General features: G+C 48.5%; 3 protein-coding genes across 4 annotated transcripts; 2 read left to right on the forward strand and 1 right to left on the reverse strand.

Annotated features, from left to right (window-relative positions):
* Positions 1–5,187: 5,187 nt before the first annotated feature.
* Positions 5,188–8,236, forward strand: CFAP68 (cilia and flagella associated protein 68). Its single transcript, XM_065417452.1, has 3 exons — positions 5,188–5,412; positions 6,377–6,443; positions 8,061–8,236. Exons 1-3 carry the CDS (start codon positions 5,188–5,190, stop codon positions 8,234–8,236), a joined length of 468 nt encoding a protein of 155 aa, XP_065273524.1.
* A 2,359-nt stretch (positions 8,237–10,595) lies between these two features.
* On the reverse strand, positions 10,596–16,962 carry CRYAB (crystallin alpha B). Of its 2 annotated transcripts, none has more exons than XM_065417201.1 (3): positions 16,765–16,962; positions 11,742–11,864; positions 10,596–10,799 (listed from the first exon to the last, which is right to left on the reverse strand). In XM_065417201.1, exons 1-3 carry the CDS (start codon positions 16,960–16,962, stop codon positions 10,596–10,598), a joined length of 525 nt encoding a protein of 174 aa, XP_065273273.1. The 2 variants fall into 2 exon arrangements, with proteins under 2 accessions (XP_065273273.1, XP_065273272.1); XM_065417200.1 differs by having other exon boundaries at positions 11,742–11,879.
* Positions 16,963–22,565: 5,603 nt separating this feature from the next.
* Positions 22,566–24,688, forward strand: HSPB2 (heat shock protein family B (small) member 2). Its single transcript, XM_065417437.1, has 2 exons — positions 22,566–22,659; positions 24,249–24,688. Exons 1-2 carry the CDS (start codon positions 22,566–22,568, stop codon positions 24,686–24,688), a joined length of 534 nt encoding a protein of 177 aa, XP_065273509.1.
* Positions 24,689–25,061: the final 373 nt, after the last annotated feature.

Below are 25,061 nucleotides of genomic sequence, written 5' to 3' on the forward strand. Positions count from 1 at the left end.
AGATGCTCACAAAAATTTTCAGAAAACAAAGTGTTACAAGTGTCTCACTTCACAGCTTCACAGTAACTGGTGACATCAGCACTAGTTGATGATAAGGACATGAGCTCATAAACATGATCAAATCAGTTTTTCTGGCTGCCTGCCACAGCTCCTGGTCCCTGCTCCTGCTCCATTGGCACAGCCTTTGGAGTGTTTAACATCAGCTACACCAGCCCAGTAAGGTTGCTGCACTCATGTCCACACCAGTGTGCTGAGATTCCTGTGTGGAACTTTTCTCTGAGACCCTTGGATGAACTGCATAGTTAAGAGTGGGACACGGGGTTTGTGATTCCAGAACAGTTGTGTGCCATGGAGCAGAGTCTTATGTCACTGGGCCCATCGGAGTCCACGGAGTCTGAGGTATTTTTTGTACAGGGCTAGTATCCATGTCTCCCTTGGCTCTGGATCCTTTATAGTGTTCTTTTGAAAACATTAGGCTACTTGATTCTGTTCATAGACTTTTCTAGATTCATTTCCGTTTTCCATTCACCATCCACACATTCTTCGAATTCCTTCTCAAAGCTTCCTTCTTCCAAGAACCTCAAATACTAAACCATCTCTGAAAAGTCCAGCCACCAATCTGTGTGTGTGTGTGTGGGGGGGGGGGGGGCGTTATCTTAAGCACCCAGGTGAAGATCACTGCAGAATCAGGGCCGAGGTTAGCACCACCCTTTGGGCCTCCTGTTGTGTTCATGAGCTGTCCAGCTATTGGACTGTGTCTTCCTTTGTATGTTGTGTGGAGCTGAGTCCATTGTCAACACCTTACAAATAAATTGTAATAATAATGATTTATTTTCTATGTCCAAAACCTCTTTTCTCTGCAAAAGGGCCCAAACCAAAACTCCAGATCCAAACATTGGGATGTTTGAAATCTTCAGCCATGTCCCAAGATTCCTGCTCAGAACAATGTGGATACCATCTGTGTATTTTGCAGTTCTGAGGACACTGTTACTCACTAATTACAAAGACTAGAATTCTCCAGTGTTGGAATTCAGCTGCCTGAATTAGGATCCACTCTCAATCCCCACTCTTATTCACTATCACAATAAAATATCTGGAGACCTCTTCCTGAACTGTGGGGGCAGAGCCCTGGCAGATTCCAGCAGACTGTACCTATAATAATTATAACTATAATTCCATCTGGGGGGAGGAGGGTCTAGCCATATATGATAGTACTTAAAGCTTTCTGTGTGGATTACACAGTATAACAAGAATTGATTTTATGACAGCAACACAGTTACTGTCTGCTATTCTGTTTTGTGTAGCCTTCCAGCTACTATTCATAAGAACGGTCATACTAGGTCAGACCAAAGGTCCATCTAGTCCAGTATCCTGTCTTCCGACAGTGGCCAATGCCAGGTGCCCCAGAGGGAATGAACAGAACAGGTAATCATCAAGTGATCCGTCTCCTATTGCCCATTCCCAGCTTCTGACAAACACAATCTAGGGACACCATCCCTGCCATCCTGGCTAATAGCCATTGATGGACCTATCCTCCATGAATTTATCTAGTTCTTTTTTGAATCCTGCTATAGCTTTGGCTTCAAAACATCCTCTGGTAAGGAGTTCCACGAATTGACTGTGCGTTGTGTGAAGAAATACTTCCTTTTGTTTGTTTTAAACCTGCTGCCTATTAATTTCATTTGGTGGCCCCTAGTTCTTGTGTTATGAGAAGGAGTAAATAACACTTCCTTATTTATTTTCTCCACACCAGTCATGATTTTGTAGACCTCTATCTTATCCCCCCTCGTCGTCTCTTTTCCAAGCTGAAAACTCCAAGTCTTATTAATCTCTCCTCATACAGCACCCATTCCATACCCCTAATAATTTTTGTTGCCCTTTTCTGAACCTTTTCCAATTCCAATATATTTTTGTTGAGATGGGGCGACCACATCTGCACGCAGTATTCAAGATGTGGGCATACCATGGATTTATATAGTGGCAAAATGATATTTTCTCTCTTATTATCTATCCCTTTCTTAATGATTCCCAACATTCTGTTAGCTTTTTGACTGCCGCTGCACATTGAGTGGATGTTTTCAGAGAACTATCCACAATGACTCCAAGTTCTCTTTCTTGAATGGTAACAGCTAATTTAGACCCCATCATTTTATATGTATAGTTGGGATCATGTTTTCCAATGTGCATTACTTTGCATTTATCAACATTGAATTTCATCTGCCATTTTGATGCCCAGTCACCCAGTTTTGAGAGATCCTTTTGTAGCTCTTCGCAGTCTGCCTGGGACTTAACTATCTTGAGTAGTTTTGGATCATCTGCAAATTTTGCCACCTTACTGTTTACCCCTTTTTCCAGATCATTTATGAATATGTTAAATAGAACTGGGCCCAGTACAGACTCCTGGGGGACACCACTATTTACCTCTCTCCATTCTGAAAACTGACCATTTATTCCTACCCTTTGTTTCCTAAGAACATAAGAAAGGCCGTACTGGGTCAGACCAAAGGTCCATCTAGCCCAGTATCTGTCTACCGACAGTGGCCAATGCCAGGTGCCCCAGAGGGAGTGAACCTAACAGGCAATGATCAAGTGATCTCTCTCCTGCCATCCATCTCCATCCTCTGACGAACAGAGGCTAGGGACACCATTCTTACCATCCTGGCTAATAGCCATTTATGGACTTAGCCACCATGAATTTATCCAGTCCCCTTTTAAACATTGTTATAGTCCTAGCCTTCACAACCTCATCAGGTAAGGAGTTCCACAAGTTGACTGTGCGCTGCGTGAAGAAGAACTTCCTTTTATTTGTTTTAAACCTGCTGCCTATTAATTTCATTTGGTGACCCCTAGTTCTTGTATTATGGGAATAAGTAAATAACTTTTCCTTATTCACTTTCTCAACATCACTCATGATTTTATATACCTCTATCATGTCCCCCCTTAGTCTTCTCTTTTCCAAACTGAAGAGTCCTAGCCTCTTTAATCTTTCCTCATATGGGACCCTCTCTAAACCCTTAATCATTTTAGTTGCTCTTTTCTGAACCTTTTCTAGTGCTAGAATATCTTTTTTGAGGTGAGGAGACCACATCTGTACACAGTATTCGAGATGTGGGCGTACCATGGATTTATATAAGGGCAATAATATATTCTCAGTCTTATTCTCTATCCCCTTTTTAATGATTCCTAACATCCTGTTTGCTTTTTTGACCGCCTCTGCACACTGCGTGGACATCTTTAGAGAACTATCCACGATGACGCCAAGATCTTTTTCCTGACTCGTTGTAGCTAAATTAGCCCCCATCATGTTGTATGTATAGTTGGGGTTATTTTTTCCAATGTGCATTACTTTACATTTATCCACATTAAATTTCATTTGCCATTTTGCTGCCCAATCACTTAGTTTTGTGAGATCTTTTTGAAGTTCTTCACAATCTGCTTTGGTCTTAACTATCTTGAGTAGTTTAGTATCATCTGCAAACTTTGCCACCTCACTGTTTACCCCTTTCTCCAGATCATTTATGAATAAATTGAATAGGATTGGTCCTAGGACTGACCCTTGGGGAACACCACTAGTTACCCCTCTCCATTCTGAGAATTTGCCATTAATTCCTACCCTTTGTTCCCTGTCCTTTAACCAGTTCTCAATCCATGAAAGGACCTTCCCTTTTATCCCATGACAGCTTAATTTACGTAAGAGCCTTTGGTGAGGGACCTTGTCAAAGGCTTTCTGGAAATCTAAGTACACTATGTCCACCGGATCCCCCTTGTCCACATGTTTGTTGACCCCTTCAAAGAACTCTAATAGATTAGTAAGACACGATTTCCCTTTACAGAAACCATGTTGACTATTGCTCAAGAGTTTATGTTTTTCTATGTGTCTGACAATTTTGTTCTTTACTATTGTTTCAACTAATTTGCCCGGTACCGACGTTAGACTTACCGGTCTGTAATTGCCGGGATCACCCCTAGAGCCCTTTTTAAATATTGGCGTTACATTAGCTAACTTCCAGTCATTGGGTACCAAAGCCGATTTAAAGGACAGGTTACAAACCTTAGTTAATAGTTCCGCAACTTCACATTTGAGTTCTTTCAGAACTCTTGGGTGAATGCCATCTGGTCCCGGTGACTTGTTAATGTTGAGTTTATCAATTAATTCCAAAACCTCCTCTAGTGATACTTCAATCTGTGACAGTTCCTCAGATTTGTCACCTACAAAAGCCAGCTCAGGTTTGGGAATCTCCCTAACATCCTCAGCCGTGAAGACTGAAGCAAAGAATCCATTTAGTTTCTCCGCAATGACTTTATCATCTTTAAGCGCTCCTTTTGTATTTTCATCGTCAAGGGGCCCCACATCTTTTAACCAGCTACCAATCCATGAGAGAACCTTCCCTCTTATCCCATGACTGCTTACTTTGCTTAAGAGCCTTTGGTGAGGGACCTTGTCAAAGGCTTTCTGAAAATCTAAATACACTACATCCCCTGGATCCCCCTTAATCATATGCTTGTTGACCCCCTCAAAGAATTCTAGTAGATTGGTGAGGCATGATTTCTCTTTACAAAAACCATGTTGACTCTTCCCCAACAAATTATGTTCATCTATGTGTCTGACAATTTTGTTCTTTACTACAGTTTCAACCAGTTTGTCCAGTACTGAAGTCAGGCTTACTGGCCTGTAATTGCCAGGGTCACCTCTGGAGCCCTTTTTAAAAATTGGCATCACATTATCTATCCTCCAGTCATTAGCTATCCTTCCAGTCAGTGGAAGGAGACTGTGTTAAGAATCACTCGACTAATAACAGTAAAAGACTTCAAATAGGAGGTATGGTCTGAGCAGATGACATGGAGTTTGCAATTCACAAATTCTAATCCCAACTCAGACAGCTCCCTGTGGCCTTGGGGAAAATGAGGATAATATTATTCTGAAGGGTCTAGTGTAGTTTTTGAAGCTTGATGAAGCTGAAGAGAACTAAGTGTTATTATCTAAGTAAGGAAAGATAAATTACACACACACAAATTCAAACTAAAGTTTTTGCATCGATAAAATTAAATGGTGCTCTGCTAAGTGAAGGGTTGGGAGCTGCATGCCCAGCTGCCAGGGTGGTGGGGAACGTCTTTCCAGAGCACTATTTTGTCTTTTCAGATATCAGGGACATCCCCAATGTGTTTTGGGGTTTCTGTTCCTAGGTCATGTCCCTATCTTGTTTCTATAACCCTCACCATGGTTCCTTGATACATGCCACCGGACATGCAGAAGTGTGGACGGACTGGAACAGCACTTCCAAGTTTAGCCAGTATGGCTGGAGATGCACCACCAATGAGGATGCTTACTCCAACAAAACCCTTATGGGGAATTGGAACCAGGAGCGGTATGATATCCGGAAAATCGTGCAGCCCAAACCGCTTCCTTCCCAGGTACAAACTTTCTGTTCCTCCTGTCCTTTCTATTGGCCTCTAAGGCCTTGGCTACACTGGCAATTCACAGCGCTGCACTTGCTGCGCTCAGGGGTGTGAAAAAACACCCCCCCTGAGCGCAGCGAGTGCAGCGCTGTAAAGCGCCAGTGTAATCAGCGCCTGCAGCGCTGCACGCTCGCTCGCAGCGCTGCAAGCTATTCCCCTCGGAGAGGTGGAGTACTTGCAGCGCTGCGAGAGAGCTCTCGCAGCGCTGGTGGCGCGACTACACTTGCGCTTCACTGCCGCGGCAGCGCTGTGAATCCGCGAGTGTAGCCAAGGCCTAAAAGTGAAATAGCAGATACCATCAAAAGCCCCAGCCCTACAGCCTCTTTCATTCACTGTATGCCCCACCCTTACTCCATTAGCAGGAGCAAGGACTTGAGAAATTTCCTTTTGCTCTCCAACACCCAGCCTCTAATCCATCACTAAAAAGGCCCAGTCTCACTCAACTCTCAATCCTTTGGCCATTCTCAGTTCCATTACTTTCACCTGGTTCCTGGTGTTCTTTCCTTTGCTGTAAATGTCCTGCCCCTAGCTAGTGACTCAAGGGCAGAATCTATAAGCCACAAGTTACTGTGCAAATTCTGTTACTCCCCGGCAAAGCCATTCAAGTCAGTTTGTGCCATGGTACGAGCCACGCATAACTCAGCAGTGTTTCACAGGCCAGAGCTGTTTCTGCTTTGGACTCATGGTCCTTCCCCTCACCATATCACTGGGCTCCTTGCCATTAATGTTATCAGGTTTCATGTGACACAAACTATAGGCATGTCAGTTCTGCAGTGGCTTTACCCAGAGTGTAAAGAGGGATTATGATTTCAGATGCTTTGGTGAGCAGGCTATTCCTTTAACAGATACACAGTATTTTTTTTATTAAATGTTTGTTTACTTATATTTTGCTGCACTAAACATGGGCTTTTCCTTTCAGTATGCTCACTACTTTGAATCAGTTTATTCGTCAGATTACAACAAGGAAAGGCATCACGGCTCAAGAAGTAGGTGCATGGAACTGAAGTGTAGTCAGTTTGATCTGTGCGGTAGCTAAAAAGAAGTTTTTAAATGACAATCATATGCTCAGAGAAGAAAAAAGAGTTCCAGCGTGTCCGTTCCCTACTGAGTCATGCCCCTAGATCTAAATAGGAGCTCGTATTTCCAGTCCCTCAGGGTCTGTGGTGTTTGTATTTCAGGTGTTCTCTTTATATTCTTCAGACTGAGAGGCTAACAAAATCCCTATTTGTTGCTCCTGGCTCTCTGCCTCATCAGTTTTAGACCCTTACAAACATCTACTCTGCAGAAAACAGCTCATCCCTCTATCTATTCAATCTCATTTTCTGGTTGTGTTTGACGGCTACAAAGACATTTCACTCCAGCTAGGGACATTTTGCTAATCTCTCACCTTACCCGTGACATTGTAGAAGGGACACAAGGAATATTCATATGGGCAGGGCCGGTGCAAGGAAGTTTCGCACCCTAGGCGAAACTTCCACCTTGCGCCCCCTGCCCCCCAGCCCTGCAGCAGCTCCCTGCCCCCCTCCACCCTGAGGCGCCCCTCCCCCCGTGGCCGCTCCCCCCCCCCCCCGCCCTGAGGTGCCCTCCCCGCGGCACCTCCCCGCCCTGCCCAGGGAGCCCTGCGGCAGCTCCCTCCCCACTCTGAGGCACCCCCCAGCGGCAGCTCCCCACCCCCTGGCCCGGGGATCCGTGCAGCAGCTCTGACCCGGGGGAACCCCTGGGCTGCCGGCGGCGCGCTGACCCAGGGGAACCCCTGGGCTGCCTGCCAGCGGCTCAGACTCCCTCTCCCTCCCAGCGCAGCGGCTGCTGTAAAAAAAAAAAAAATTGGGGGCGCCACTTTTTGGCGCCCCCAAATCTTGGCGCCCTAGGCAACCGCCTCGTTGGCCTAAATGGTAGCACTGGCCCTGCATATGGGTATAACATTTTAAAGCAGAACATGCTTACAGTATCATCAGATTAAAGCATAATGGATAAAAACACTGACATTATGGGCCAAATTCTCTCTGGGGAGAGAGATGGGAAGGGAACAGAATTTACAAGAACAGATCAAACTACTACTCCATCTAGTCTGGAATCCCTGACTCCTATCTGTCTCAGAGCACACCTGGCCTTTCCATTCCAGTACCCAACTTCCTGCCCTGCCAAACCAGACCATGGCTCTGTCTAGTCATGTATCGCATCTTTGTCCATGGCCAATACCTGATTCTTCAGAGCAAGATGTAAAAGCTCCATAATGCACCTGTAAACCTGGCAATGTTTCCAGAACTGTTGAGTGGATTGTTTGGCTTTCCGGACTTAGGATGGGATAGCACTTAGGTGCTTTCAAAATCCTATGCTATGGGACCCTAGCACTTTAGATAGGATCTTTCCAATGTGTTCTTCTAATAAAGTAACATGTCCAGGATTTATGATAAAACCCTGGACAGTGCCAACTGGCTGAGAGTGCATAGAATCCCTTCAACCCGTGTTCAGCTTCCCTATAGGCTGGTAGAGGTTGGGTCTGCCCCTGGGTTTGTTCTTCCCGTTGTCTCAGCTGTTCTCCTGACAATAGCCTTCTCGTTGCTTTGCCTTTAACTCATCAGTTTTCTCCTTTCTGCTCTCAGGATTTAAACTAGAACCTCATTGGTTTCCTGGACACCAGCCTGAGCTGGAACCCCCTCCGCTCAAACCGACTGCACGGTCCTGCTACATGATAGATTACGGACCTCCTCAAGGCAGAACTCCCCTCATTTGTGACATGCTGGGGAAAGAACAAGCGGGGGCGCAGCAAAAGCAATAGGAGCAGAGAGAGGCTGTTAACCTGAGATCAGCCATGTGGTTAGAATGACTCCAACCTGTCTGCTGCTAAGGGGCCATCCTTCAAGTTGTAAAACATTTCTGATATTAAAACACAGGGCATCAGAGTGACAAGTAAATGCTTTCTGAGGCTTATGCCCTATTGTTTGTTGCTCCATATGTTATTTCTGCCTTCTGACATTTTAATTTTTACCTTGTACAGAGGACTCTGACATTTCCTTTTGTTGACCGAGTGTGGCTTGACGTGGCATGGTACCAAGACAAATAGACCCAAGAGTGTTTTAAAGATGTAACCGGGTTTCATCAGCAAGTGGCTGCTTATAAGTGTGACCAGTTATTTTTCCATAAAATCTGATTAATTTAATTTTAATTTTATTTCTGTCATTTTAAGACCCTAGGGAATGGCACATTTGGCATCAAAATCTGTCACTTCTGAAATGTTTCGTGTGTCTAGTGAGGCGAAGATAATGAACTATCTGAGAAAATGAAGTTTAGGCTCTAATAGAAATGTCACCACTCATACATCACAGGACAGATCTGCACGTGGCAATTCTCTCCACTCCCTTCTGTGCTAGAGTTACAGACAAAACCGGATCAATGCTACCACTGTTTTCCCTCTGTCAGCATCCCTCAGGGTTGAGCTGCTGGTGACAATTGAGTAAAACTCTGTAGCATTTTGTATCACTCTACAATCAGCTGAACATTTTATACATCAGCTGCTATTTATTGTTTGAAGGGCACTGGCTGCATAGTTTCAGCGTGATGTGATTTGTACCGTGAGAGCAGGACATTTTTCTCTGCTGTTGCTGTAACTGAGTTTACGGCAGCTTTGCAACTGTAACCTGTGTCTGCTCTGAATTAGTTGCAGCTTTTGGACATTTCCTCACAACATGGGCCATTCTAGAGATTTCAGACACAATTTTCCTCCCTTAAGTGTCATCTAATGCCCATAACTAGAGTGCGTTTAGGCCGTCCTGGAGTTTTCGAACCAATTAAATTAATTTCCCCCAGAGCAACTTTTCTGATGCTTGTAAGACACATTCAGCAGGAATCTGGGATTTGTAGAGCTTTGATCCAGACAGAAATATTGAGGAAAAATGGATCGTGCAACCAAGTGGTAGCAAAAAATGACTGCATAAAAAGCGAAACCAGCGTTGTGAAGTGTTCCTTAGTGCCTCAGGCTGGGGGAGACTGGTTTCATGAAGCCTGATGTCCTCTGAGCCCCCACATGCTCCACCAGCTCCTTGAGCCTCCCATTCCTCCATTGTCAGCCTGCAGGAAAGGGGCTGGTGGGGTATATTTAGCTTCAAACTAAACTCCTGCCCTCTCTGAAACTTGCAGCTTGCAGAGTCCTCTGGAGGCAGCTCTCTTCTCAGCTTCCCACTACCCATGTGCCTCACTGAGGGAGAGAATGGGAGCCTGGGGCTAACGTCAGAGGTTCAATCTCCTAGCCTGTGGCCAACACAAACTAGAGAAGCTACTGAGGAGCCCGGAGAGAGATTTTGCTTATGCTGCTGGTTCCTTATCTCCATGCTCAGTAGGAGGATTCACTTTTGTCCCAGTAAGCACAGCAATCCCTTGGGCCTGGCCTAGAGCAGGGAGTTGATGCAGTTGTGTATAATGCAGATCTGTGTCCAGTCCCCCCCACCAATACCACTGTGCCAGTCATATTTGTGAGCATCTAATACAGCATCTTGCCATTTCCAGCTCTCCGGGTTTATTATGCAGGGATCAAATCCTGCAGTCCTGACTCAGTCAAAACTCCCACTCAAGTCAAAGGTGCAGCAAACACCAAGTAAGGGCTGAGCAAACATCAAATAAAATCTTCAGGATTTGGCACCAGAGGTATATGAAGACATTTTAGAGCTGGCTTGGTTATGGGGAACACCTGGTTATGGGGGGCTATGGGGCAGTCTGTCTAAATCAGGCTATGTATGCTTCTTCCTACAGACTGGACACTAATAGTATCTTAGATTGTAAGCTGTTTGGGGCAGGGACCATCTTTTTGGTTCTATGTTTCTACAGCGCCTAGAACAGCGGGATTCTAGTGCATGACTGAGGCTTCTAGACATTACCACAGTACAAATAATAAGTAATTGCATGCATATATTCCAGATGCACAGTCTTACCAAGCTTTTCTATACTAGCAGTGACACCACAAAAAAACCCTAACATTCAAAGACAAAACCACAAGATGCTTATTTATGTTTTATTTGTTAGCAAATGAGCTTGTTCTCTTTCCTTAGCATAAATAAATAAGTATGGCCAGTCAGTACAGCATACGCTGCTTGCATCCAATGGAAAGGTTTTCCTGGATGGAAAAGTCGGTTTCAAACAGCTTCCTACTTCCTCTGGGCCCCTGCGATGGCAGATTTCTCCTCGCGGGTGATGGGAATGGTGCGCTCGGGAACATCGGTTTGTTTCCTTGGTCCATTCACTGTCAGGACTCCATCCGAAGACAGGGATGAGGTGATGGACAGAGGATCCACATCCGCTGGGATCCTGTATTTCCTGTTGAACTCCCTGGCAACGGAGCCATGCTCATCCTTATCGAAAGGGAAGGAAAAGAACAGCCCTGGTTTGATGTGCCAGCTTGATTCCAACTAACAACGTCCCCCCTGAGCTGAGGTCAAGTTTGGGAAGCTCTCGCCCAAAAGGAAAACGTTTCAGAAAGTTTGGAGCATCCCTGTCTGGAGAGACCTTGGCAAAGCGGCAGGGCTAAACTGAATTCACACACTGCACTATGCTGTCCAGGCTTAAACTGGTAGCAGGCTTGAGAACCCTACAAACTTCATTTCATGGTGGGGCTTGTGCTTCCTAATCTCATTTAATCAGATGGCCCTTATTAGTCGGAGTTCTACTGTAGTCTCCAACATTCCAGGCAGAGCAATGGTCAGTACCACCCCCCAGCCATTCCCCAGGCTCTCAGTGTACATTACGGTGCACAGATTCCTAATTGTCTGATCTCCAGTACAGCACTCTATTGGTCCTTTGCTCCTGGGAAGTTTTGACTTCACCCTCCTCCCCAGCTGTCACATGGGTATTAAGGGCACTCAGGTAACCAAGAGCAAAAGTCGACTCTTTGAGTTGAGTGTACAAGCTGCTGTTATGGGGCTTTGCCAGAGTAACATATCATGAATATTAACAATACAGTTAGAGTCTGATACATCATTTGGTTTAATTATTTAAAGTTCTTTTAATTGTTAACTGACTCAATGTTAATTAGTTCAATAATGTCCAAACTCGGGCTTTCCCATCTCTGCGCTCCTGGCCCCTTCCCAACAAGAGAGAGGCTCAGAAATGCTCATTTTATGAATGGTTTTCCACAGCAATAACCTCTGCCCCGCTACTGCCCAGGGTTAAATGATTAATGAAAATGAACAGAAATTATTTCAGAGTAGCAGGCAACAAGGTGGTTTTGCCATCTCGCTAGATCCTTGCTTAACAGGCGCAGGGGCAGTTCAGACTTTACCACAGGGTAGATATACCTGGCGCTCCTCGTGTTTCCCATGGACCTCGATCACATCCCCCAAAACCTTGACTTTTAGGTCCTCAGGAGAGAAATGCTTCACGTCGACATTTACGGAAAACTTGTCCTTCTCCAGTCGCATCTGCAAACCAAGGGGCTGGTTAGAGAAGAGCAGCTCCAATGCTGGCTGTGGGTGTCACCCTGCATCCAAGCAGGTCAATGGAAAAGCGCCTATGAATTTTAATGATGTAGGACCAAGCCCTAGATTGGGAGGCCAACATGCCCTGCCCCTCAAGGGCTGACTAAGGCAGCAGCAGTCTGTCTAACTTGCCCCTTTGTTTCAGTTTTGGATCCCAGTCATGCCAGGTTGTCTCTGTCTACCTAGGTTTTTTTACTGCTGCCCATCACAGTATTATCTGAGTGCCTATGCCTTCTTGTCTTGACTAGTGGAGGATAAATACTTCCTTGTGGTGTGTTAAAGGGGCACACTATAACTGAACTTTTAGAAATTGATCAATAAATTTGCATGTGACCAGTTCTTATTATTTGTTTGTAATTTCTTTTACAGAATTATTTGGGGCTTTCTGCTCCCCTTATTGATATTTACAGCGGTCTTCTCAGCACTGGAGACAATGACTGTGCCCTTGACTCCACCTTGTGTATAGTCAGTTAACATTTTCCCCTGTATAGTCAGAGTCTTGACTAATGAATGTGTCATTGCCAAATTTTGCCACCTAAGCACTCATCCACCCATTTCTAGATCACCGATAAATACATTAAACAGGATTTGTCCTGGTATGAAATGCTGAGACACCCCCTGCTAATCTTTTGCCTTCTTAATTTCCTTTACCAGGTATAGTAAGTGCTGCATTCTGTTGGATGCTCTAGGGTTGATGTCCCATTTCTGAAGTGTACCTGTTTGACTTGAATAACCTCTTGGACCATGCCATTTAGCCAAACTGTTTTCCTTCTTGCCTTCCTGCTTAATTCATTTTTCTTTTGCTGAGGGAGGTACGTGCCTTCTGAGACTGTTATGGGATGCTTCAATAGCCTCCATGCTGACTCTAAGCAGTTCAGTTTCCTCACTTTTGACTTGGGGGGTCTCTGCTTCCTCAACTGTTTGGATTTCCCTTCCTAAAATGTAGTTCCATCCAGAGTGCTGAACCTAATTACACTGAGCTCTCTACACTTCGGTGCCAAGCAACACACAGAAGTTGGTTCAACAGGTAACTAGGTCTGAGCCACTAAGTCAAGAAAATGAAGAGAAAAAAATATTTCCCCCAATATCTTTCAGTTAGAGTAATCCTAGATGTTAGTTGTACCCCGGGTCTGATGCAAAGTCCAATTAAGTCAGAAGATGACCTATGTCTCCAATGGGCTTTGGATGAGCCCTAAAATAGGCACAAACTTTCCAGCCAGCAATGGGACTTTCAAGAGGGCAGTGCCCCTTTAAGACTCTGTTAGTCACTAGTTCTTCAGACTGTCCCTGCATTTTTCTTCCTTCACAGCCTACTGCTCTCAATGCCCTTGAAAACTTCAGACACCCAGGGCCTGTTCTGCCGCTCACAGCCACGTAACTTCAGCAGAGCGACTCCTGGTTTACACCAGGCTGAGAAGAATCAGGCCTGTTGTTTACTAACTCTCCAGTGTGTTTCAACTAGGGCATTGCTATCAAAGCAGCTGTTTTTTGCCTCCCACTCCTAACTGCAAGGCCGGGAGGGATGAATGGGCACTTGTCATGCAGCAATTCAGAGCTGGAGCTGAAGGACATTTACATAGGAATTGCTGCGTGGAGGCGGGATGTTTGTGCGGGCCCCAGGCAATGTGAACTTGGGGCTCTGCCAGCTTCTTTAGTGATTTGTCTGTGAAATTCCCTGGGAGGAAGGAGACTTAGACAAAGGCTTGAGAACTAAGGGACCTAGTGCTTAACAAACGACAGGGGGAACCCATGGAAGATGGCATGGGGGAAAAGGCAGAGGGGATATTGAGGGTCAGGGAATAGGCAGTTTTGTGGGAAGAATTTCCCTGGCTCGTCTCTTACAAATTAACTAAAAAGATTCTATGCATAGTTCTCCTCCGTGTTCTACTGGAGGAACTCCAAGCACTTCTCTGAGCTGAGACGATCAGAGAGGAAGTTGCCAAGTGCTGGTGGGAACTGAGGGTCTGGTGATTCATCATTCTTCATGGCTTCTTTGCATCAGCTAGGCTGCCGCAAAGGGGTTGTAATGTAAGACAGGCAGAAGCTGCCTCTACTACACAACACCCCTGGCAAAAGGAGCTGTTATGCCCAGGCTCTGCCAGCTCTGTGCCATCCCTGCAGCAGCCCCCAGTGCAGGGGGAGTTCTGGAGGTGGAGGGGTGTAGGTCGGCGTGTTCTGACCTCCCAGGGATTTTGAACCTCCCCATATGGGGCTTTTAAGCAAGGGCACAACTTGGACTGTCCCAGCTTGCACCGGTGGTCAGCAGCGCCTGAGTAAGGAAGGCACGCACTATCTCCCCTGGTATGTATCCATGCAGGGATGAATCTGACCTCAGGTGCAGGAAGCAAATGGTCAGAGAGGGGAAATCAGCAGTAGATATGCCCACTGTGCTGCTGGAGCTAGCCAGATCCCATTCTCAATAGACTTCCCAGGAGTCTCTCCAGGTCCTAGTCAGACAACAGCAGGGATTGTGCCACCATCGTTTGCAATAAAGGCAAAGCTGGTTCGTCCCATTGGTTTGATTCCTCTGAGAACTTTCCCTCTAATTATTGGCCTGTGTTATTGTACCAGGTGCCAAGTAAGAAGGCATACCCAGGGGTATATGATGCCTGAACTAAATACAAATGGGGCAAACTTGTTTCTAAAGTCCCACTGGGATCTCTGCATTTACTACTGTCCGAGTGGTGCTAGGTACACCAGCCATCCACTGACACTGTTCTTGGAGCAGATTGGTCCAACAGTGACATATTCTGGGGTGCTGGAGTCACACTGATCTCCTGAGAGGCTACGGAGAGTTGTTCTTTACTAAGGTTTTCCCTACAGCACCCGTTCCTGGATGAAGGCATTCTTCACATTCGGGCTCATTAGAAACATGCGAGCCGAAGACGCAGTGGAGCAGGGAAGCGTGGGAGGACTGTTTTCTAGCTCAACCTTGAGACTGAGAGGAAGATGATCCTCCAGGTGCAGGGGAATTATTTACAAGGTGGGGATGGGGGGAGGGGGGTTCCTTTTGCACCTTTCTTAAAATGCAGTTCTACTCTGCAAAGTGAGTCTGTGCAACTTGGCCCTTGTTATCCAGCACATCTGCCCCACATGCATCCACATCTGAGCTGATTGTCTTAGGAACAGTTTTTAGGACTATCCTGCTTTTAACACCTGTTAGCCCTACAAGGTCAGCACACCCCTGGGAAAGGGAGCCAGAGAGTCTGTTACTATTTATTTCTAGTGTGGTAGCACGTAGCAGTCTCAGTCGTGAACTAGGATCCTAGTGTGCTAGGTGCTGTACAAACACAGGGTTCCTGCAGCATCACCGGAATTATCTGAGCTAAGTCTCAGTTTCAAGACCCTCCATTACACAAGGCAGAGTTTGGCCCACAGAATCTTTGACTGAGGATTATGCATGAGCCCAGCATGACTCTCAGATCTCAGACTTTGCTGGGCCAGCAGTTACAATTAACACATTTTTCCTTGTACACTGGGCAATTTTTCTCCATAGATATCGAAAGAAGAAGGACATGGAGCCAGCCCATCAAGCCAGCTTACAGTCATTTTGCAGAGCAGAACCCCAGTCTGCTTGTCCTTCTGGACTACATTCCGCCAGAAACCTGCTCATACTCAGTTCCCTGCAGATAGGTGCGACAATCTGCTCTCTTCTGTTCAACTAATTAACCCTTTGTGCAGATAGCAGAGACTCTATGGCTTGGCCAATGCCATTCCCAGTCTGATTGTTCACAATTCAGACGCTTCTCAAATGCCTGGCAACCCACAGGTCTCCTAACCTGTGTGAGGAAAGTGAAATCACAGGCACTGCTGTACGGTATCATGTCACTCCTAAGCCTGAGAGTCAGGCACTAAACTCTCGGGGGAGAGGGATACAGGTTTGGAAGTGAGCTCAGCACCTGCACCCCCTGTGCCAGTGAAACTCAGGAGCTGAATTCAGGCTCGAAAAAGGAGTATTCATGCATTAGCGCCTCCTGCTGGGCACTTCACAGAGCAGCGTTGTTATGGTTATAGAGGGGGTGCAGATCTCACCTTCCTAGCCAGAATTAAAACACAAGAGTGAAACAGGGCCCAAGAATGAGGCAGTGGAGTAAGCAGGAGCATCTAGTCCAGTTTGGCAATCAGGCCAGGGAGACTCATGAATCAAGAGGATGCCTGGAGACCCTCAACATCCGTAAGAGAGAAATCTCTACTTCTCCCGTGTGATTCAACAGAAGTGAAGCCCACGCAGAGAAATGGGAGATGCAGATAAGGAATTGTGCCATGTAGCAATGGCTGAAAACTGTGAAAGGAAAGAGGAAGTGTGATCAGGATGGAACAGCAGGGGATGGAGAGTCACAACTCCGGGGCTCTATTCCTTTCTCCCAGAGGGAGTGTGGTGTAACAGTTAGGTAAGTGAATTGGGAGTTCAGGGCTCCTATGTTCTGTTCTCTGCCCTGCTGTGAAATTTCAGGCAAATCACTTTGCCCTCTGTCCCATGGCTATCATAACACTTACCTACCTCACAGGGGAATGGGATGCTTAATTAATTGACATTAGTGAAGCTTTTTAAGGTGCTTGATTCACAGATGCAACTGAGGCACGATAAGTATTATTATTTCACAAAGGGTTTTGCACTGGTATAATGCCAGACAGCGCCTGCAGGGCTGAATCTTGCCTGACACAGGGAGCAGGGACACAAGGATGGCACCTTCAGGTGCTCCCTCCCCAAGGTTTTTTTCTAATAGCGATCTATGAGCAGCTTTCCAGGGGTTCCCGGGGGAGGCAGGCTGGGCTCTCGGCTCCAGACCCAGCCAGAGCCATGCGCAGCAGACCACAAAGCATGTGAAGAGAGAAAAGTTACCTCTGAGAATCCCGTCTCTAGCCAGCTGGGTGTCCTTAGGAAGGGGGATCTCAGCAGGAAAGGGCTGAGAGCGCCCGAGGTAGGGAACAGCTCAGACTCTGAGAGATGCTCTCCGAAGCTCTGGTCAAAGATACGTGTTGGTGTCAAGAAGGAAAACAGGGGTCTGCGGATCAAGGGATGGTGAATGGCGATATCCATCTGTGTTTATCTGGGAGAAGAGTAAGAATTTAGGTGCAGCAGAGTTCTTCAAGGACTGGTATGCCAGGGCTTTTTATACCCACTGCCGTCCAGGCCTCGCCCCCCCCGCTGAACTCTCTGGAAGGGTGATGTCAGGAGTTTTATTATCCCGGCTCTCCGTCTGCTCCATTCAGTAGCGGCCAGTCAATTATCTAGGGGATTTGAAAGCTCTGCTAAGGAGGAGGGGAAAAAAAAGTCTAGTGGGGTCAGCAAGAATCAGAGCTGCCCAGCCCCGCACCCCCACACACTGTTTATCTGTAGAGTCCCCAGGCTTGGCTGATGTTCCCAGCTGCTTCAGATGCCAGGAGGATCAATGCAGCTCCTATCTTTGGCTCACACAGAAAGTGACAAGGGCCCGTTGTCTTCCTCGTGTTTGGAATCTGGTTCCTGAAGTTACACATGAGCCTAGAGATGGCTCTGACGATCCTTACAGAAGAGCAGCTGCTGGCCTGCTTTAGTCACAGGACTTACAGCCAGAAAAATGCTGTTAGATCACTCTGTCCGTCCCAACCTCCCGCACAGCTGGTATGGATCTGTCTGTCCTGACCCCTCCAGCCTGTACAGGTCTTCCCATCCTGACCCCCTCACATGCCACCTGGTGCATGTCTGTCCGTCCTGACCCCCCTCCCTCCCTCCCAGCTGGTGCGGGTCTGTCCATCCTGATCCCCCTCCCTCCCTCCCTCCCAGCTGGTGTGGGTCTGTCCGTCCTGAACCCCCCTCCCTCCCAGCTGGTGCGGGTCTGTCCATCCTGACCCCCCTCCCTCCCACTGTCTGCCCCAACCTGCCCCTCCCACGAGCCAGTACAGATCTGTTACCTCTCATGTATTAATGGGTATCCAATTTTTAGCTCTGTCTCTATTTTGCAAACCAGGAATAAAAGTAAGGTTTGAATCTAAAACGTTGATCATCCTCTCAGCAGTTTTTACTAACTGGCCTCTTCCCTTCTCTCTCTCACCCCATGGAGGGGAGGGAGGGGTACCTCAGGACACAGGCAAGACACCCACAGGGTGGAGGGGCAGTCAGCAGGCAAAGTGTATGTGTGAAGCTTCAACAGCTGCTGCTCTGTGCCTGTTCTAAGGACGAACAGAGGATCTCAGCCCCCCTGTGTATGTCAGTCCAGCACCTTTGTCTTTTCCCCAACGCTAAAGCCACTTGAATGGAGATTTAGAGAAAGGTGAGAGCTCAGCACAGTCTAGGTGTGAGTTCAGACTCACATACAGAAATGGCACCACCTATATTGTGAGAGCCTTTAAAATGCACCACCATGCTCCCCAGACATGCAAGCTATGTGTAAGGGGACTGTTGCCCCTTACTAACATTCAGTGGGGGTGTTTTGGTTGGCTAGCTCCCAGCACTAAAAGGGGAGGGGTCGATGGGAAATCAGGACCCTGAGACTGACAGTCCCCAGGAACAATGGCGAGAGGCCAATGCTCCAGGTCAGCCTGATTGACAGGGCGGGCAGGCTAATCAGCATGACAGGAGGCCAGGGTGGGTCCCGTCCTCCTCCGTGTGAGTTGGAATTGCCTGGGTCAGATTGAGGGGGGCCGAGCTAAGGAGAAAGCAGGGGCCCAAGCTGAGCTGGGGAGCAGAGCTGTGCCAGATCCAGAGGGGCCAGAGGCGCAGCCACCGAGCCAGAGACGCAGCCCAGGGAGAGCAGATCCTGTGCTGGGAGCAGAGACGCAGCCACAGAGCCAGAGACGCAGCCCAGGGAGAGCAGATCCTGTGCTGGGAGCAGAGCTGCAGCCACAGAGCCAGGTGTGGTGAGCAAGTGGGGCCAGCCAAGGGGGGACCTTGGGCAAAAGGCCCAGCACAGAAAGACACCCCTAGCCAAGGGCCCTTGCAGGCCAGACCGGGAGGGGGACCTTAACCTGACGGGGGGCTGACGCTGGGAAGAAGGGTCCCACCACCCAAAGCCCGGAGGTGTGTGGCCACCACCATTGCAAGTGTCCAACCCGCAGCATACCTGCAGCACAGCCAGGGCCTGAGAAGGAAATCTGGGACCTACAAGGAACAGACTGTGAAGTGCCCTGATGTCCAGAGACACTGTTTGTGATGTTCCCTGCCACAGAGCAGGGTGATGTGTTTTCCTTTAACCTTTCCCATTTTTCCTTGTTCTTTTCTTTAGATTAATTGTTAATTAAACAACTTGTATTTGCTTTAAATTGTATGGAATAATCAGTGGGTCAGGGAGGTGCCCAGTGCAGAGAGGGTACCCCGGAGTGGGGACACCCTAGCCCCTGTCCTAGGTGACCACAGTAGGGTTGGGGGTTGAGCCCCCCAGGAATCCTGGGCCCAGCCTTGTTGGGGTTACGAGGACTCTGCCAGACAGGAGAGTGGAAGGGGAGTCCTCAAGGGCAGGGAGGCCTCTGGGTAAAGGGAGTGGGAGCGAGGACTCAGATCCTTTCGCTAGCCCACTTCACCGGGGTAGTGCAGAAGCCAGGAAAGTTCCCCACAATAGCGGGACCATTCCCCCGCTTACATATGCATCGATCTATCGATCGATCTATCGATCGATCTAAGGGCTCCAAAGAGCTGACAATCTAAGGAACGCTTATTGGATGAAAGGCGCTGTAGGGGAGCACGTTATTATTCCTCATAGTGATAAGCCATCTTCACAGACAGGCTCCAGGAGACACTCCTCCTGCAATCTCTCTGCTTCCCCGGGGGAGATGGAATCTCATGAGTTTTAGCCAGCAGCAGCTATCAAGAGCACAGTGGAGGGAAGACCAATGGCACATCCAAGGGCCCTGCTCTTCCCTCTCTTCCTTCTTTGTGTTAGTGACTCCATGGTGTGCATGCAGCTCCTTGGGATGGATGTTGGGAATTAATGTGCAGCACCTAAAGAAACTCCCACAGTGAGACCCGGCTATGGCACAGCTATGTGCCATCCAGCCAGCAGAGCCACTGTGCCCAGAAGCACTGAGTCCCAAAGGAACAAGGAGAAATGCTGCCTGGGCCCTGGGCTGACGCAGGAGCCTTTCTCCTGTGCAGAGCTGTGCTCTGATCCTGCTTAGTTCACAAGTGAAGAGAAGGTGGAAGGGGACCTTCCAGAGCGGGAACATCACAGAGAGCGACAAGAGTGAGAATCGAGCCCTGCCACTGCCTCCCTATGGATCTGCTGCTGCCCCTCAAGCCTGACCTACAGAAGCCCTTGATGTGCCAATCCTGAGCAAATCACCAGTTACCTTGTCCTGTGCACGTGTTTCTGCTGGTACCTCACCCAGGTTTACATCCAAATTTCCTGGTGCATTACCCCTGCCCATCCCTGAGCTGAGCCCTATTTGTATTCCTAGCGCTGCTAGGAATAAAAAGTGACTCATATAAGCCATTGGGTTAAATTTAACACTGAGTGAGTCTGATTACTAAGACTAATCGAGGAACATGCAGTGATGGGACGAGTGCAGCCGCCTGTCATCTCGCCAGCTGCCGCCGAGCGTGACATCAATGCTGTATTTCTGGTTTCTATCCTTTCTGTTTGGGTGCCACACTTGTTCCTTCCTCTTCCCCTTCTTTCAATGGGTGTGGCTAATGTATGCATGCTGGCCCCTCCCCAAGGCACTACTGGGAACTTCCTCCTGACAGTGCCCTGCCTCTGGTCTGCACACTTGTGCTCTGATGGGTTGGCCACCAGACGTCTCCCCAGAGACACTCGGATCTCCCTCAGTAAATCCCAAGGGAAGAGCGTCCTTCCGTTACAACTGAAAGGGTTCTGCTGGGTGAGCTGGGGGCTCTCCAACACACCTCATGTAGGAATGGACAGGTAGAGCCCTAGGTATCTTGTCAACTCTTTGGGGTGGGGTCAGTGGTTTTGTTCTGTGTTTGTACAGCGTCTGGCACAGTGGGGTCTTGGCCAATGACTGGGGCTCCTAGATAATCATATTAATAGGGAGCAGGCAGCCCTGCCTATGAACTTCACTGGCTCCGATTCTGTGCTCACATATAGAAACTGACATAAATTCCATTGACTTTAGGTGACCGCAAATTCACACTTGCTCTCTCTGACTTATAAGTGAGTGGAGGCCATGCCCCCATCCAGTGCTATTTTCTGTGCTGGGTGCTGAACCACAGGGGGGGAAAGTTTCCCTCACAGCTCCATAGTCTAGCTACAACTGTGCGGGTGGGGGGAGGAGGTTGCAGTCAATCCTACAGCTCTTGGCAAGAGGGACAGCAGGTAAAGGGGGCAGCAACAACCCAGGCTGTAGGTGTCTCCTTGAATTGCGTATCATGTAAACAAGAAAGACTTGACACTGGTGCACCTGCTGCTCTGCGCTTTGGAGACTTGGAGCCTTCAAGGCAGCTCTAGTTTCCTAGCACAAGGATCTTATGTGGGGACCAACCCATTCAGGACTTTAAAAACTGATCTAGGACAAATCCAGCCCCCAAATAACTAAGGCCTGTCTGTCGCAGGCATTTCCACTGCATCCATCTCTGTGCTGCTGAAACCCTGACACTAGAGTAAGGCCAGGGATCATTTTAGCCCATTAGTTTTTAGAGGCTCGTTTTCAAGTGAGCGGGGGTGGGGGTGGGGCTGGGGGAAGTGTTCAGACTATTTAGCACATGCACACAGAACTTTACACCTGCTGAGTGATGAAGAATCAATCCTGGCTGGTGGCTGCTCAGCACCTCTGGAAATCTGTCTCCCTTAGATTTTGTTAACCAGAGAACGATTCATGAGGAAGCGAATTGCAGAATGGCCTTGCCACTTCCCACAAAATGCCCTGTGTCCCAGCACAGTTCTGAACTCCTGGCTAATCAAGCCCAGGTGGAGGCTAGAACATTTGTTGCGACAATGTATCACTTTTTATTTAAACTTTTAGCCAATAAGAACACAACAGCCTGTTTGGATGCCAGTCTAGAGGTGTGTGGTATGTGAAGGTACTGGACAAAAATGTAACACTCTGTAAAGCATCTCCCAGCATTAGCTAATTAATCCTTACAGGGTGGAGGGGCAGGTGGGTGTTATTAACCCCATTTTGCAGATCGGAAGGGTACAGCACAATGAGGGGAAAGGCCACAGAACACATCATTGGTCAGAGATGGGATGAGAGCTCAGGAGCTGCTAGCACCCAGCCCTGCATTCAGCATCTAGTACATGCCCTCCCCTTAGTGAAAACCCCGTGTAATTCTGCCTAGGCTGTGCCTCCATTCTCTCACCTTCCCTCGAGCCCCCCTTCAGCCTGTGCCTCCCACTTCCAGTCCTGCAGCCTCCCCCATTCCACTTCACTGCCCCAGCACACCCAGTACCCTGGAGCAGGGAATCCTTGCCCTCTGGCTTTCAATCCATCATGACAGCACGTTTCATTTTCGGGAGCCTTAAACTTAGCCATCCAATAGCTGCAGACCCTCCCTGTCTGCAAACTGTGGCTAGATCCCCAGCAGGAATGCGGTGAGGCGCTTTCCCTCATCCGCCTGGCTAAGCGTCCCTGGGCCTGTGTGTCTATTTTGGTCTGTATCTTTATCACACACACCTCCCTATGGAATTCACCCGATTAAAACTTTGCGATCGGCAGCCTTCTCACTCTGAGAGGCAGCGAGCACGCTGAAGGTCCCTTCCCCGACAGACCATGGCTGAGCGGACGGTCCCCCATGCCTACCCCATGAGCACGGAGTACGAGTTCGCCAACCCCAGCAAGATCTATGACCAGAACTTTGGGGAAGGTAAGAAAGAGGCCGGGCTTCCATCTGGCTTCACTTTTGCTCTCTCCTAGTGCAGGAGACTGGAGTGCATCCCCTGGGACATCACCTCCTGCAGTGCAGACACAGAGATGCTGGAACTATGGGTGCTGGGGATGCTACCGCACCCCCTGGCTTGAAGTGGTTTCCATTATATACAGGATTTACAGTTTGGTTCAATGGCTCTCAGCACCTCCACTATACAAATTGTTCCAGCACCCCTGCACAGACACATAAGCAACTGCAGTGGGGGGATTGGAATCATCAAGAAAGCTGATGGGGGGCCCAGGATGGGCCAGGGGGCATCAGGAAAAGCCTCCAGAATAATTAGGAGCCATCATGCTCTTGCTCTTTCTCCTTCTAGTTCCCTCCCTCCATGGCTGCATGTTTCATTCCCGCTTTCCTTGCCCCTCCCTCCCTTTTCATCATTCATGCACACACAGCGCATGGGGAGCAAAATACTCCCCTTTGATCCGGACTGCAGGTGGGGCCCCTGCTGCCATCAACAGCAGGGCCGCCCAAAGGATTCAGGGGGCCTGAGGCAAAGCAATTTCGGGGGCCCCTTCCATAAAAAAAAGTTGCAATACTATAGAATACTATATTCTCGTGGGGGCCTGGGGCAAATTGCCCCACTTGCCCCCCCCCCGGGCGGCCCTGATCAACAGCCAATCCACGTGGCACAGCCCATGCCAAAGAGGTCATGAAGACACTGTGTAGATACCAGAGAAGGGTCTTGCTCTTTTATTGCAAAGTGTCGCCTGAAAATTGTTAGGAAATACTGGTTCTCCCCTTAAAGACTGGATAGCCAGCAAGCTCTCTGCCCCTCGCCTGGTGCAGCGGGTGCTGCAGACCTTAGCAGCAAGGGAAGCTGTCCTAGCCCACTCCCCGGGACGGGCTGTGGTGGAATCTGACTGGCAGGAGTTGGATTAAGGAGCTTTTGAAAAGAGCTGCTGGTGGTGGGAGATTTTGCATCCCCAGTCAGCGCAGGGAAAAGCTGAGCTGGTGGGTTCTGGACAAAGCCAGAGCAGCAGCAGCTAGAGGGGAAAGAATGCAGGAGGCAGCAGAACCATTCACCAGGCTCAAAGCGCTAGCACAACAGTGTGAAAAGGCAAAAGCCCCAAGAAAACCCTGATGTCAATGTCACACAAAGGGCTTTAGTTCTTCATGCCAGTTTCTCCGCATTCAGTGTTTTCCACGTCCAGCTCTGGCTGTGGGCTGCTCTCCTCACAGCACCCACGCCACCCATCACCTACTCTCTCTCGCTCCTAGCTTAGACCCCCAGATGGATGTCAGCCTCTGGCACAGCTGGTGGGTGCAGCTGGTGTGTGGCATGGGGTAGCACTCAATGGGCTGCATGCAGCATTTCAGTGACACATGGGTGGGCCAAGCTGGTGACTCAGTTTCCACTGTACAACAGAAGTGGTGGGTTTGCACAGAGCCCACACAGATGCCTGCCAAGTCCCAGACTCTGCCAGTCCTGCTAACATTCCCCTTCGCCTCGCTTGGTCTCGTTGTTGCTCTCCTCCATCCCAGGATGCAAAGCAACCCTATGCTCCTCATTGTGTCTCTTTCAGGTGTGTCCCCTGCAGAGATTTTAGCCCCCACCTTGTATCATGGGTACTACATCAGGCCCCGGATCAACAAGCAGCTGGACCGGGGGATCTCTGAGATCAACCTCAATGAGCACAAATTCCAGGTGTTTCTGGATGTCTGCCACTTCCTGCCTGATGAGATCGCCGTCCGCACGGTGGACAACCTGCTGGAGGTGACAGCTCAGCACTCCCAGAAAGCTGACCGCCATGGCTTCATCTCCCGGGAATTCACCAGGACATACATCCTCCCACTGGATGCTGACCCCCTGCGAGTTAAAGCCACGCTGTCCCATGATGGCATCTTGAGCGTAGAGGCTCCCCGAACTGGGGGGGAAGTGGAGGCCAGAATCAAGGATGTGAAAATAACTCACCAAGATCAGCCCGTGGGGATGGATAAGGGGAAGGGACAAGCTGAGCCCTAAAGCACCCTGGGTCTCTGCTTCAATTGGGGGGATATGTGATTGTGCCAGAACCTTATTTCTCACCCCCAGTGCTTAGCTTTGGGGGAAGACCACTGGTTGGAAAAGAGGTGGTGGAGTTGAAGAAAGAGAGTGCGGGGGGGACCATAACTGAAGCCTTTTCCCAGTTCAAGCACTGCCCAGAGGAAGGTAGTACACGCTGCCATCGCTACTCCGTTATCCAGAAATAACAGGGGTCACCTCCTGCCATAAACTGCTGTGCTGTGTTGCTGTGGGCTGTTAACCAGCTGCTGTGTTCCACCCCGGAGGGGGCTGCATTTCAGTGGTGGGTGGAGTAATCCAGTGCATCGTTTTTAAACCTGTCGCTAACATTTGT

The sequence above is a fragment of the Emys orbicularis genome, chromosome 15 (assembly GCF_028017835.1).
Source record: "Emys orbicularis isolate rEmyOrb1 chromosome 15, rEmyOrb1.hap1, whole genome shotgun sequence".
Taxonomy (NCBI): Eukaryota; Metazoa; Chordata; order Testudines; family Emydidae; genus Emys; species Emys orbicularis.